The sequence below is a fragment of the Zosterops lateralis genome (genome assembly GCF_965231275.1).
Source record: "Zosterops lateralis genome assembly, chromosome: 2".
Lineage (NCBI taxonomy): Eukaryota > Metazoa > Chordata > Aves > Passeriformes > Zosteropidae > Zosterops > Zosterops lateralis.
Window position 1 is genome coordinate 31,734,015 of NC_139763.1, and position 15,819 is coordinate 31,749,833.

The 15,819-nt window shown below is 35.4% G+C and overlaps 1 protein-coding gene across 4 annotated transcripts in view; it reads left to right on the plus strand.

The window, feature by feature from the left end:
- REV1 (REV1 DNA directed polymerase) overlaps positions 1 to 15,819 on the plus strand; it is a 55,692-nt gene that overhangs the window by 19,781 nt on the left and 20,092 nt on the right. For 2 of the 4 annotated variants that reach the window (XM_083885205.1, XM_083885204.1), the window contains 7 exons: positions 3,001 to 3,150; positions 5,203 to 5,915; positions 7,706 to 7,813; positions 8,474 to 8,590; positions 13,222 to 13,351; positions 14,301 to 14,429; positions 15,084 to 15,238. In XM_083885205.1, the coding sequence (XP_083741331.1) occupies positions 3,001 to 3,150; positions 5,203 to 5,915; positions 7,706 to 7,813; positions 8,474 to 8,590; positions 13,222 to 13,351; positions 14,301 to 14,429; positions 15,084 to 15,238 (1,502 nt within the window). Of the gene's footprint in view, positions 1 to 3,000; positions 3,151 to 5,202; positions 5,916 to 7,705; positions 7,814 to 8,473; positions 8,591 to 11,472; positions 11,793 to 13,221; positions 13,352 to 14,300; positions 14,430 to 15,083; positions 15,239 to 15,819 lie in introns of those variants that run through there. The other 2 variants (XM_083885207.1, XM_083885206.1) reach the window with 2 other exon arrangements.

A 15,819-nucleotide genomic window follows, 5' to 3' on the forward strand; every position in this document is an offset into this window, starting at 1 on the left:
AAATCCAGTGTTGCCGAGTAGTAGTGTGGTTGCTGTAGTGACAAAATCATTCTTTCTGCATGTCCCTTATTGTGTGTTTTTGCTACCTCTCTATGCTTGCAGCAAATGGAGAGGATTACAGGCAGGCCTCCTTCTTAAGTCAGTATTCCTTTATTGGAAAAATACATCACACCATTATGTAGCATGGAAAAGGTTGTTGTGCAGTGAAAGCCAAATTCAGGTGATCTGAGAGCTTGACTTTCAAATTTGAATATTCTTTTAACTTTCTTTGACATTTGTAATCATTTTTCAGAGACTGAGGATGCTAACATGAGGTACCAGTATTTGTGGATTCCTTATTTTGATTTTCAAATTAGATGAATATTTTGTCCTGAAGGACTGTGTTAATCTAATACAAATACGAAGAAAATAGTTTAAAATAATTTAAAAATGTATTATTCTGGTATGACAGAATACCAGTTTTCTGATGAGGATTTCAAATGCAAAAAAAAGAGGAGTAGATACCATTTGCTATGACTACAGTAGCACTTCTGACACAGTCCTCTGTTCCATGATTGAAGACAAATTAGGGAGATATGAATTGGATGTTGGGCTGCTGGCTGAGGGATATAAGTGCTGGCCCCACTGCCTTGGTCACCATAGTGGTCAGCAGTTTGGAGTCAAACTAGCAAACAGCCACAAAGGGCATTTCTAAAGGGTTCATGCTGGGACAGATGCAGTTTAATGTCTTCACTAACAACATGGACATTAGTAGCTGAAGCTGCTTTCCACAGTGATACAGTAGAAAGTAGCTTCAGCAAGTTTGTGGATGATTTAGAAGGCAACAGCTGATACACTGGAGAGCAGGGCTGCCCTCTGGAGAGCATCAACAGACTGCAGGAATGGGATGGCAGAAACTTGATGAAATTCAACAAGGCAAAATGCAGACTCCTGAACACCAGACAGAATTAGTTCCATGCAACCAGACAGGCTAGGGACTCACAGGCTGGGACACAGTTCAGTTCAGAGGAGCACGACCAATATGAGCATGTGTTCTATAACAAGAGACTGAGGAAGTTGGTTCTGTTCTGCTTGGAGAGAAGACTAGGATGGGATCTAATTGTTGTCTTTTGTTACCTGCATGGAGGTTACGGAGGGCGTGAGCCACATTTTTTCCTCAGGATATACAGCAAGAGGACAAGAGACAATAGTCAAAAGTTGCAGCAAAGAAAAGTTAGACTATAAGAAAAAGATTTTTCGCAGTTAAAAGAGAGTAAGCAGTGAAACAGGTGCCTAGAGAGGGTTGTGGAATTTCTGCCTTTGGAGATACTCAAAATTTGGGAGTACTTTTAGTCCTGGGCAACCTGGTATGACTTTAAAGATAACACTTTGAGCAGTGTTTGGACTTTCCAGCCTATTTTTTTTTTAGTGGTTTTGAATTATGTGACACAGGGAAGGTGAAATGGATAAAGATGTTGAATGATGTATCTAAACTAGGATTTTTATTGCTGTATTTTAATGCAATTTGGAAAAAAAACCCGACAGTTTGTTGATCTAGCAATGCAGCTACTCCAGTAGCTAAAACCTTGACATCATGAACAAGTTCTTAAATGTGGGTTTGTTTAATCACCTTGAAATTGTAACAGTTACTCTGAAATATTACCAAGGTGGCTCTGCACCTGTGTTCATTCGGGTGGTCTTTTGAGAAACAGTCAAATCAAGCATTGTTTAAATTCAGTTGCTGCATTGCCACTTTGTATACAAGAAAGCTTTGGAACTCTCCCAGGTATATTTTTAACTCTGTTTGGCAGTGTTTGATGCAAATTATATTCCTTTATGAATGATGTATATTCATATATCAAACAGTAGTTAATTGATATATTTTTGGGGCTATTTTGCTATCCCATTTCTATAGAAACCTTACGAGACGTGTGTATATGCTTAACTAGTTTTAATTTATCTAATTGGGAAATGTGATCTCCTACTATATTCTCTCTAATTGCAGCCAGAAAGCTCCCAAGTGTTTTTGTTCTACTGTCCAGCTCCCTTGACAGTAGTACAGATTCAAGCAAGAGAAAGCACTCAGGTGCTGAAGAACAGAAAAACACTGAGCTAAATTATCTTTAAAATCTGACTCCAGTTCTATCTTCAAAACTAAATGCTGATACTAATCTGCTTTGATATGGGAGAGGTTTCTCTGCTGGAAGAAGTCCCAGTGTCTCTGAGCCAGTGTTCAGTATGAAGAATTGTATACAAAGAAGAGTTTGTGAAGTGCAGCTTGGAAGGCTGTTATTTCTGCTGCCAGCAACAGGTGTTGGGGTGGAGAGATTAAATCATCCTACGGTGTATTTTTGAGACTATTTCACTCTCAAGTGTGTGGCTTCCCTAAGGAAGTTACTCAAGTAACTTCTCAAGTATTTAGCAGTTACTGAAGTATAATCACAGTTTCAGTGGAAGAAGAAAAAGAAGGAGATAGACTGGAACACAGTAGGAATAACTGGAATGATTGCTGTAGATATTTATGGAAGGTCTGTTTGGAAATTCTTCTTCTGTTTAGCTTGCATCAGTGAATTTTGTACAAGATGGGGTAATCAGCCTTGTGGAATGGAAAAAGTAGTTAATTTTTAACAGTCAACCACATCCTAGCTGACCTCAAATTTTACCCTAATTTTTTTCCATGTTAAAGAGCACAGTCAGCATTGTTCAGGTAGAATAACCTGGACCACTAACCAAGGGGGTTTTTGACTGTTTTGTATAAATTAAATATTTGAGGTTCATGTGTGTCACTTGAAAGGGGAAATGGATATAGATAGCTGATCAGCACATCTTTGCAAATACCTTTTGTTGCACCAGTCACCACATCACAAATTACTTTTTGGTTCAATCCAGTTAAGGGTGAGAAAGGGGTTGTGGAAGACACTACAAGTACATAAAAGGGATGTTTTTTAGCATAGAAGGTTGTGATTTTTTTTTTAAAGTTCTTAAACAGTAAAACATGTTCTTTGGTTTGGTTTTTTTCAGCATTAAAGCTGGGCGTCTCCTTTCACATATTCCGTATCAACTTTACAGCAAGCAGTCAAGTCTTCAGAAAGGTCTCAACTTTAACAGCATATGCAAACCTGAAGATGCCATGCCAGGTCCAAGCAATATAGCTAAAGATCTCAACAGGGTGTAAGTGTTTCTGATTTTGTAATGGAGATGCTATCATTCACCCATAGTGAGTTTGCATTTGTAAAGAGCATTTTTAAATCTCATTTCAGCTTTGTAAGATGCAAGCTCTGAGGTGCTGAAATTTCAAAGTAAAGTATAGCTGTATAAATAGTTGAGGAAAGAACTCAGTTACCTTGACTCCAAGCCTTGTCTCTAGTCTTTGAACCAGTATGCTTGATAATATGACCTAGGAGTCCTAGGATGTAATATATCTGTATGGAAGCAACAAGCATTCATTAAAGGATTCTGATTGGTGATACTGAAAAGTAGGTCTTCATTTTCAAAAATAATAAGCTGGTGACTATTTTTGCTAAAGGTGCCTAGGAATGAATATAAATGCATACTAGTTGTTAATCTTTTTCTTTAGCCTGTTAAAAAAAAAAAAAGGAGAAAGTCACAGCATACATAATGTATGCTATCACCAAGGTTTAAGTCATGCTTTGAGAGAGAAGATGGATTAAAAAATGAAATTACAATATAAAAAAAGTATCCTAAGAGACCTAAGACCTTGAGAGGAGAGTTGAAGAGAAGGCAGCAGTGAAACTTTTAACTGACAGAGGAATTGGAATTTGGAAAGAAAGATTCCACTTGAACTCTTCTATAGATAATTTTTTTTTTTTATAAGAAGATTCCTGCGTCTTTTCCAGAAATACAGATTTGTTCTTTATAGGCAAGAATAATAACATTATAGAATATATGTAGGTTGGAAAAGGTATCTGGATGTCATCTGGTTCAACACTACTGCTCAAACAGGGTCAAGGATACTGTGCAAGATACTGTACTTTCTGATTTGTACTGGTGATCTGAGTTCTTCCACAGTCCACTGATTCTTTTACAATCCAGTCATGCATAATGCTGAGGAGACTTTACCACATGAGTAGGATTTGTCTACATTTAGGAAAATAAAACCAGTCTCACAAAATTACTATCTTAAGCAATGTTTCATACCCATATTTTAAACAAGTGGTACAATCACCATGACCACTTACTATTGCACTGTTAAGGTTTTTTTTAAATGAGAAGAATATTCAGACTTTCCAAAATATCCGTGTAGTCTGGAAAACATTGTGGTAAAAGCCTGCCTATCGACTTAGTATGTACCACTGAATATACCGTATTCAACCATACAACTTCAAAAATACCGTGTTTACGATAATTTATGTTTTGATAATCTTAACCAAATTTTTGTCATGCTTAATGGGCTTTCTGGTTTCAGTAGCATACTGAATAGCTATTTTTTCCTGGCTTTTTTTTGCATACTTAATTGCTAGGTTTGGGAGTTGGGAGCGATGGTTGGGTTTGTTGGGTTTTTTCCAGCAGATCAAGAGTGTGTAGAACTTTTGAAAACTTTAGGTTTAATTTCCAAAGTTAATTTTTTGAGTGAAAGCTTTATCTTTGTGCTAGTGCACTTGTGGCAGAATACTTTGTTTTATATGCTTAAAAGCTGAAAATTAGTTTGTTTGTGGTTTTTATCAAAGCAAAGTATACATTTGATTTTTAGAGCTTGAACAGATTTTTTCATTAAGAAAAACTAAAATGAATCTAACAATCTAAAATAATTCCTAAAAAATAGTTCTCTGTGTGTACTTTGTTTTCTTTTTGTTTATAACTAGTTTGGAAAAATCACATCTCTTGATAAAAGGACAACTACTTCTGATGGTTTGTGTGCTCCTGCAACACTCATGGCTGTACGTGGAAGTACACTTGTGTTAACAAATAATTATTGTAATTGAGTTAGAGACTGCCTGCCAGATTAAAGGCCTTGGAAATAGCTTTTCTGTTATGAGCATGGTCACTCCCATATAAATTCATAGTTAATAATACATGAGATCTGTAAAATCTTGGGTATGGCTTTACATTTTGTGCTATTGAGAGGACGTGGCTCAGAGTTGGAGGTAATTGTCTTGGGAATGTAACTGAAGTATATAGAGAGAACAATTAGTAAGAAAAAGCTTGAAATTACATGTAAATGCGCCTAAAATATGCAGTATTTAATTATTGTATCTGTTTCAGAAATCATATTAAAAAGTATGAAATGGAAAATGAAATCACACCCAATGGAATAAGCAGTTGGAATGAAGAAGAGGAAAAAGAAAGTGACGATTTTGGATTTACAGAGCTAGAGGAGATTCTTCCCATGCGGAAACAAAATGGGATTCAATCTCATAAAGACAGCATTGCCCTTTTTAATGGACACACACACACTTCTACCAGTGCCTTAAAGACACAGGAATGCTTGGTGCCCTCTGGCAACAGTGTTGCAAGCAGGTTGTCTCCAGGCCCTGTGCAGGAGGAGGGGAAGACTGACAAAGGCATGGTTGACTTTAGAGACTGCACAATGCAGCAGTTGCAGCAAAGCAACAAAAATACAGACTTTTTGTGGAGTCCACACAGGACTATGAGTAACTCATCCTCATCTTCATTTTTGCACAGTAATGCTAAAATAAATGGTGCTCACCACTCAACTGTTCAGGGGCCTTCAAGCACAAAAAGCACTTCTGTACCTGCTCCTAGCAAGGCAGCTTCCTTACCTGTGTCCAAACCTTCAGATTGTAGTTTTATTTCTGACTTTTATTCACGTTCAAGACTGCATCATATATCAACGTGGAAGTGTGAATTGACAGAGTTTGTCAACAGCCTGCAGAGAAAAAGCAGCGGTGTCTTTCCAGGAAGGGAAAAAATTAAAAAATGGAAAGCAGGCAGGTCTGCACTTAAAACTGACACAGGTAGATACTTGTTTAAGAAGGTTTATGTTAAGAAGATGCCTTATATCTTCATACATTAAATGTCCAAATGAGACTAATAGTTTAGCATTGAGCATTCATATTACAGTCAGACTATCTGGAAAAACTTGATGACTTTGGTGCAGTGAACACTAATGGATGCAACTGCTTTTGGCTTTGTTTGGGTTTTTTTAAGTTAAAATGTTACTTAATGTGATACTCTGGTCTATATTCAATTCTTCCTTGTAGAAATAGTATTTCTGACTTTACCAAGATATATGGATTGATAAGGGAGAAAAGTACAATGTATATCTTAATACACAAATCTGTAGTTGCTGTGTGAAAATCTGCAGGGGAAAAAAAGAGAAGAGAAAATCCTTACTGTTCAGCATGAGCATTTAAAAGATGAGTAACATTTGGACGTGAGTTAAAATATAATTTATTTTTTGTTAGTAAGTTTTATAGAGCTCTGGATCTGTTAAAGTGGGTAGTAGTGTCACAAGGGACTTTGGAACCTGGCTTGAAGAGAAATATTTTATGTCATTGCATCAAGGGCCAAAGTGAAAAAAATGTAGAATTTATTAGAGTCAAAGTGTTACAGATAAAATATTTTGCATCTTTAGAATCTCTTGCTTACAGTCTTATTAAATTAAAAGGTTAGCTTTGTATCATTAAAGAGATTCTGACTCCTGTGCTATAAAGTTATTCGCTTGTAATCATATGAAGATATGCTTGAGGAATTGCCACATCAAAAAAAATTGTTAGCAAATAAATTTATTAATTCTGTTTGTGTTAGGACACCCCAGTTATCAAACATGTTAGCTTATTGACTACTTAATATGTATTTTTTAATCAAAATGTGGTATAAGCTAATATATTTTTATATTTTCTTTAATTTGGCCTAGAGTATTCAAATAGTTAATGCCTGTGATTCAGTTGACAAAAAGCAGCTCCTTGACTTGATCTCTTGATTTGTAAATATTATAATATTTGTAAATATTATAACCTATTATAAGACAGTCCTTATTTTTCAAAAAATGAGTTCAAAATGTATATGATTTAAAACCAAGAGAATATTTTTCTGATTACTCAGTAATTAACTCAGATGTTAAGTGGAACAGTTCACTTGATGTATTGAAGTATTTTTTTACTGTTACACTTTATGCATTGTTCAAGTTAATTTTTTTTGTTAGATATTGCCACCTTTGGTGACATGCAGACTAGAACTTGTAGGAAGAATTTTTAGTGTTTTAGGCACGTATGTTTTTCAGTGAGGAGTTACCTTGCTCATCTTCACTGAATGCTTGCATGCATCTAGAGCAATGACAAAATCCAGTTGCATGGGACTTTTAAAACTAATTGTGGTATGTTTCATGGAGAATAATGGTAGCTCATAGTGTAGCTAAACTTATATTTTTATCTTTTCAAGCAATCTTCTGATTGATGAACAAAATGGAGTAAAATTCTCTTCCTGATTCTGTGTTAACATAGCGAAATTAAGATCCAGTGCCAACATGCATTAATCTCCTTGGATTTGGGAAGCTTGTTAGGGTAGAAGGTGTAAATTATAAGAAAATAAAAAATAGAAACTCTCACATTAATTCATTGTTTAGGCTGTTTGTCTGCTACCTATGTTTACCTTTCTTGGAGTAAATACCTTTCTTGGTGGGAGGAAACAAAAATATGTTTTAGAGGTGGTAAAAACTTGATAATAGACCTTGATGCCTACTGTGAGTAGTACCAAAGTGTATAAATTAGGGTTCAAGTTTTCTATTGGTGTATCTTCATACTAGGTAATGTGTCTGTTGCGAGCTCAGCCAAGCCACAGAGCTGTATAATGCACGTGGATATGGATTGCTTCTTTGTGTCTGTGGCTATCCGAAATAGACCAGATCTCAAAGGTCAGTATTTAAGTCTGTGTGTTACAGTCTACTGAGTTAAGCCTTTAAAAGACCAAATTTGCACAATTATAAAATTAATTTGGCATATTAATTTTCTTTTCTTGCATCTTCAATAGTCAGACCATGCAACTTTCATATTCCTGTTTATTTTCTCACAATCCAAAAACAAGTGGAAGAGAGAACTTGAAGTCTCCTTGCTATCTCCTTTCAGTATCTAAAGTAAGAAGAGAGAAGTAAAATCTGTAGTAAAAATTTTCTGTGACATTGTAGATAAACTTACTCAGATTTTAATCTACAATATGAGAAATTGGAAATCGAATTTCAGTTATACTGAAAGTGGGGTTTGGGCACTAAAAAAATTAAGTCATTGGTGAAATTTCACAACTTCCATTTGTGATTGTTATTAAAGACAAACTGTATTTTCACTCTTGAAAAACTTTTCTTCTTTACATGTGACTGCAGTTTAAGACAGATTCATTGTCACAATTCCAAGGCTCTTTAATAGCTGTTCCTTCTTTAGTGCCTTGAGAGCATCTAAGCTTGAAAGAAACTATAAAAAGTAAATTAAAAATCCTTATGATCTTATCCTAATTGTGCTGTAATTAAAATGTAAGCTATTACAGGTATTGACCTATAAGTGTATGCATTTTTTCTCCACAGGAAAGCCAGTAGCTGTTACTAGTAACAGAGGTACAGGAAAGGCACTGCTGCGCCCTGGTGCAAACCCCCAGCTTGAACAGCAATATTACCAGAAAAAGCTATTGAATGGCAAAGCAGGTACAGATTAGTCTGTCTGTATGTATGTTTGTAACTGTTGTTATAGAAGACTTTGTCTTTAATATTATTCATAAAGTGTACCATGGATAAATTTATTTCTTTGATATGGAGGATTTCAGAAAGAAATACCTTTGGACAACATGGTGCTCTGTGGCCTCAGTAATAGCAGGCCACTGTGGCTTCTTGTTAGTTAGCTTTGCTGAATACAAGTAAATTATTTTAGACTAATTTTAGGTTTTACTCACTTTCTTGAGGTTGAGTGTAAGATGGAATAGTTATGTAGTTACTTTAAATGAAAAATAAATGCAGGTTGTCCAGGATCACTTTTTTCTCAGAAAGTCAAGTATAGAGAAGAAGGTGCAAAACAAATTTTAAAAGTCTAATACAGGGTTTTTTTACTATAAAAGTAGTAACAACAGCACATGGCCGGTGAGAAACTGATTGAAGTTGGCATTTGAGTTGCTAACACAGTTGCCAACACAGAAGAATATCTGTGTACAATGAGTTAATTTGGGTGGTCCATAGAGCATTTTAGGTCTCTGGAAAGTCTTTGCAATTTCATGAATTCTGTTTGTTCAATACTTTGTTTTCTGAAAACCAGGGTGTGTGTTGTAGTTTGAGAATTCCATATTCTGCATATAATTTAGAAATTTGTTACTTTGTGTGTCCTCAAGTAGCAGTGTACTAATATAAATCAAAGTTTTATTAATAGGTTTTATTATACTGCCTGAACTTGATTTTGTGTGAGAAAGTATATTCCTAAACATGGGCAATTTAAGTGGCCAGTAACAGTCTTATTTAATCATCAAGAAACATAGTTCTTACCACAAAGTTGATAAAAAGTGCATATACAAGGAGTAGCTCCAGTTTAAGTTTGTTTTAGACTTGGAAGTTGAGTTTCTCTTTTGCCCTTTTGTATATGCAGTATTTTATCAAACTTGTGGTACATAGTACTGTTGTTATAGTTTGTACTTCAGAGTTTTATTTTGGTGAGACAATATGGGGCAAAAGGCAGGTCGTTCTTCCGTGGTTGTTTATGAAACATCAGTACTGATCAGAAATCAGCAGGTTGTTGGGGGCTTTTGAAGATATATAGACGCAAGGTATTACTGGAACTGATGCCATTCCATTTGTCTTTTTTGCTGTAGTTTAACAACACTTCAAAGCTGAGGTAGAATATATGTTTGTGGAACCCACTGGCCTTTAAGCTTTTAAGGACTTCTCAGTATGCTCGAGACAAAACATGGCTGTGGTCTTTATGGACTTGGATTTTCTGCAGTAGAGCTTCTGTATGGTAGTTCAGTTTATACAGTGACTTGCTAACTTTTATTAGGGCCTTGAACTGGGTAAGGGTGTGACTTTATACAGCTGAGTGGGTTGGAGAGTTAGAGGGTTGAATTACAGTTCAGCTGATACCTAGTGTGTTCTTTTGATTTACAAAGTCAGTCATATCTCTTCTGCTGTGTTTATTGCTTAAGTGTACAGCAGCTTTCAACCTCATTGTGTAACAAGCTCAGTTTCTTACTGTGGCAGCTTTTTCTGGATATCACACATTCATTTCTTTAACTTCAGCATCAAGTCCCACCTGGCTTGCATGCAGGCAGGCATTTAGCTCTTTCTTTCTTGATACATAGGCTGATTGTGCAGCCTATTGTTTTGGTGAAAGGATTTTTTCCGAACACTCCTTTTATAGTCTCTGTTTCATTAGCTGCAGTTCATAATATTTTTGAGTCTCTGTTTATTTTATCTCCATGTACAATCGTTTTACCAATTAAACCCAAATCTGTTGTTTCTACTTGTGTTTTCTCATAAGTACATGGTTTGTCTTTCTTTTGGGGTAAAGAAATTACAGTTAGTTATGGTCTTAGATGTAGAGGTGGAATTGCTGATGAGGCTTCTCACACATCACAGTATCCTAGAAAGTGACACACTTCACAGCATGTGTTTAATTGAGCCGTGCCAGAGGGGAATACAGTGCAGTAGGCACAAGCATGACATGCAAAAATGCTTTTTCTAAAATGTCAAAAATACAGAATGGTAAATTAGGCTGTTACAGCAGACACAATGGGAACATGTGACATAAATGAAATAGAAAGGTAGTTGGGAGGAGCTTAGAATATGACCATATTTTTACATCCATGCTTCAACATGGAACCCACTTCAGTTTTTGGTACTTCATACTTTCCAGGCTTTCTCTGATATTGCCTTCTCCAGATCTTACTTATTTAAAAAAAGGTTCCAAATTACAAACAAACCAAAACCATGAAAACAGAGCACCTTAAACTTTGAAAAAAAAAAACCCAACAAAAATACAACCAAAAAAACCACCCCAGACACAAAACCCCAAACCCTTTTGAATCACTTTTGATCAAGTACTGAATTCTGCTGCTTCAGCTACTTCTTTTTTTTTTATTATTATTACTTCTTTAGTGATACTGATTCCTGACTTTGATCTGCATTGCTAGACAAATATCTAGTAGCAATAGAATCTTCAGTCTTTTATGAAATACTTTTCTTTTTCTTGTATTAATTCATCTAAAAATGCATAACTTTTAAATACACAAACTTGATACTGTTCTCACCCTAAATCCCCAAATTGGAGATAGGCTTTCTAGATAGTAGAAGTTACTTCTCTACATACATGCCATCTTTAACATTCATGTTCCAAAGATAAAAGATTAACATTTGTTAATCAGGATTCATAGTTTGGGGTCTCTTCATGGCCAGGATGCCCAAGATGTGAATGTTTTCTAGACTTCCTTTCCCTCAACCCTAGAATCTCCCTTTTCATTCTAAAGAGCAGCAGAATTTAACCATCATGTTAGTCACAGATTTATTCTCAGCGATTTCTTTTTCACAGACTTGGGTCCTGGCCTCTGATTTCTCCATCCGTTGCTCCACATTCACCATGTGCCTGTCTAGTTTCCCAGCTTTTGATGAGAGGTTCTCTACCTTGCCTTCCATTGAGGACAATGTGTTCTGCATTGCCCTGAATTTCACATGAAGTGACTCCATCAGCTCATGGGGGGATCTGCTCTGCTGCGATGTGGAAAAAGTCGACGAATCCAGTGAAGATAGACAAGATGACAGCATCATCTCAGGCCAGGGCACAGGAAGGCATGGACTAAAGAAGTTGTTCTTGTCATTCTTATCTTTATTTGGGGCATAAGTTTGCTCTAATTTTCAATTGCAGACATCTTAGGTAACTTACTGAGCTCATCATAAGTTAAAATATTTAAGAAATTAAAAAGTGCACGAATTTAGCAGAAATTCTGAATAAAAGCAGTTTTCCACATGAGTTAGGCTCTACCCCTGGTATCTCCATTCACTCATTACACCACTTTCTCTGGTTTCATAGCTGCTCATATGTGCACACAGCACCAGGTTTCCTTTCAGTCAGATTGTTGGTGTGTAAGTTGTTAGTACTGTGGAATATAATTAGGCATTGTGGCACTCTGCATTGAACTCCCATTTATTATATTACAGAGGTGTATGGTATTAAGTAGACTACAGTAATGAAAAAGAACTGTGTAGTGGATTTCATTTTAAATAAATAGAAGCATCTATATGATACCCTGTTTTGATTCTGATGGGAGTTTGGACAGGCATCATAGTTTTTGCATCTAGTGATTTTTTTCAAGTTGATCCATATTTAGAGTATAGCAAGTGTTTCAAGGTTTACATACTGTGAAAACTCAAAAAGAACTAGAATATCTTTTGTGTCTTTCTATTATTCAGTGTCATAAAATTCTGTGTAGTACCTAGTACCCAGTGGGCCTGGAGGATCCTTTAAAATTTATGTAAGAATATGTAGTAAATTTTTATAGAATTAGGGAAAGTCTGTCTCATTTTAAGTCTGAGGTGGCAGTATTTATAATTGTCCAAGATAAGTTTGTGGTGATATTTGAAAGAAACTGACAAATCCTAATAAGAGAATTATTAGTAGGTAAAAGCAAATTTTTTTTTCCATTAATATCCCCGTAAGAGTGTTAAAGAAAATCTAAGCTTTTAGCTAATGTTTTTTATTTAAACTAATTGGCATTCTGCTTTTCACTTCTTTAAAATTACTTTGTCACATCTAGACTATTAGAAAAATAGATTTAGGTACAATATAAAGTGGATTTATATTCTGTATGACGTTTCAGTGTTCTGATATTGGGGGTGCATTTTGTAAAGAGGAGCATAGCTAAGTTCTTGTTAAGTCGAGCAGTTGTTAAATAATTTTTAGTGTCTTGTATTTGTTGGCAGGATGTGGTTGTAGCAGTTAGCCATGTGTGTTTGATCATTTTTATGGTCAGTAAAGCTAAGATTATTCTTATTTTACAGTATGGTATTTGTAGTCACCAATGAGCTGCTGTCTAGTAATTTTGGGGGAAATAGAAACACCATTTTTCAATTAATATTGTTCTCAGTAGTATGTACAGACCTATCCAGGGAGACGTTACTGGGGAAGGGGTCTGGGTTTTTTTCTGGACCACAGTATGAATCAATATAGTATTAAGAACCTCTTTGTCAAAAGATAACAGTATAGAAATTGTATATAATTAAAATCATTCATTTTTATTTTATTTGCATTCATTCTGTTAAACTCTTAGGAAGAATAACATAGACAAATTTTATTTTTTGAGCAGAAATTAGGATACCTGATCAGTTGGACCCATCAGTCTGGGAGCATCTGGATTCCACACATGTTAATGGAGCTGACTGTGATCTCACTGTTCAGTCCATGGCTGAAATAGCTTCTTGTAGTTATGAAGCCAGGTAGGTAAAAGTTACCCAGAAGTTTGCTTGAAAATCCCGTACAGACAGGCATAAGATATCTAAAAATAGTGGTTATTAGTGTCTTTAAATTTATCTAGAGAAGAAGTTTCTGTTCAAAAGTTGTAATTATATAGGTTGTTAGAATTTAACAGAAGCTCTTCCCTGTAGATGCTGCTCAGTAGCTCTCAACCCAACCTACACACAACTTGAAATAAAGCCTGTGAAGAACCGTGTGCCATTCACTGGGGTACTGTTGATTTCATGTTGTTGTCATGGTTTTGTATCAAAGTTGCAGTATTTTATAGTATTAATGACACATTCCAAAGGTTTTATTTCAAACAGAAAGTGCAACTATTAAACTAAAAACCATTTTTTGCAGAGACTTTGCTGAGCATCTCCAATGACCTAACTTAAAAAGGTTTAGAATATGAAATAACTGTTATAAATACAAGCACAGTGTTCTAAATACAGTGGGTTTTCCCTGATGGAAATAATAATCCAGAAATTGTTTCTTTATTGGAAGCTTTCTTAGGCTTGCAAGGATAGGCAGGCTTCTATTTGTATCTCAGAAAAACTGTTTATTAACAGGAGCCTAATTATGTAAGCTTGCACCACCTTGGAATATAAGATTTCACTACCTTAGTCACTGTAGTGTATGTGTGGTTTTAATTTGAAACAGAAGATAGCAAGTGTGCTTTCTGGAATCTTTGTTTAGCATTTTCCTAAAGGCAGATTTCTCATGCTCCATGGTTAATAATGCACAGCTAATTCAAATACTCTTTGCAGTTATTTTTTTAACCTGTTAAATTTCTACCTGAATTGATGACTGAATTCCTATTCCCAGTTTTGTGTGAAAAGACAAATAATCAAATTGAAAGTACTCCCTATTAATGTGTGGAAAAGTTTGCACTGTTTTTACTTTGTGGTTTATTTTATTATTTAATTTTAGACAAGTTGGCATAAAGAATGGAATGTTTTTTGGCCAAGCAAAAAAGCTGTGTCCAAATCTTCAAGCAGTTTCATACGATTTTGATGCATACAAAGAAGTTGCACGGACAGTATATGAAATACTAGCAAGGTAATGTGCTGTTTGTTTGCATGATTTTCATGGTAAGCATACTTTCTTTGCCATGAGTGAATGCTATGATTTTGTATTTTTATCTCCGGCTTCTGAGCCTCAGTGAAGCTATTCCTGTTTGAGGTCTTCCTTTGTAGTATTTTTATTACTCTGAGGACCATGCTTCTGAGTATTCTTTTATCCTGAAGCCAGATCCTGTAAACAATCAACATCTGACTTCCAAATGAGTCGCTGTTAAATTTTTTACTCATTTACATAGTGAGAAGCAGATCCCTGCTTAGAGGGCAGATCCTTCCAAAAGATGTGTTTTGAGTAGTTTGAGAACAGGTTACTTGAGTAACATCTATTAGAAACTACATTCTGGTTTAAAATGCACTTGAAATAAAACTGGATATTCATTATTGTCAATGAAAAATAAATATTCAACTCCTTATCCAGCTGTTCCTTTAAAATCAAGGTAAGATGCATGTTGAAGTTAGTCTTACATTAGTAATATTACTGTCATTTGCTCTTCTAGCATTTTTAATATCTAAGTGTGATACAAGATAAGCAGGGAAATGCCACCAAAAAAGGAAGACTTTATTTGCTACATATTTGTTTTAACAGATGGTGAGCTGTTGCTGGTGTTTCACCTCCTTTACTTTGTGTTGATAGCTATACTCACAACATCGAAGCAGTCAGTTGTGATGAAGCACTAGTAGATATCACTGAAATCCTTACAGAGACCAGACTGACTCCTGATGAATTTGCAAACGCTATCCGCACTGAAATCAAAGACCAAACCAAATGCACAGCTTCTGTGGGGATGGGTAAGTAACTTCATTTCTGTTTACAAGCAGTGATGGCTTTTGTTAATGTATCAAAGCTACGTAAGTTTGCTAAAACTCCTGTTTGTGGAATATGTTGCAATTTACATTAAATTAGTGTAAATAAAAATGCAAGAAAATATTCATAACTGGAAAGTTTTAAGCAAAAACTTCCATATCACAGATACTCTGAGTTGGAAGGGACCCACAAGGATCATCAAGTCCAACTCTTAAGTCAACAGCTCGTTCAGCTATAACTTCTCCTTTATCTGAACACTATGCTAAAATTCCACTCTAGCATTCATTTTTATGAAATGCTACTGTATTTTTCCAGTAAATACAAAAAGGAGCACAGATTGTGTTCCTTAATTGAGATAGCAGGAAGAGTTTACCGAGTGACATGATTTTGCATAGTTCTTAGAAGGCATCAAGAGCAAAGATTTATGTGATTTATAGTGGGTATTGTATATGAAGTCACATATCTGAAAAGACATCTTTGGTTTGTTTCTTCTTGATTTGTTCCTTTCTCCTTTCTTTTTCTTCCTAATTAATACTAGAGTTGAGTATCTGTACATACCTGTACA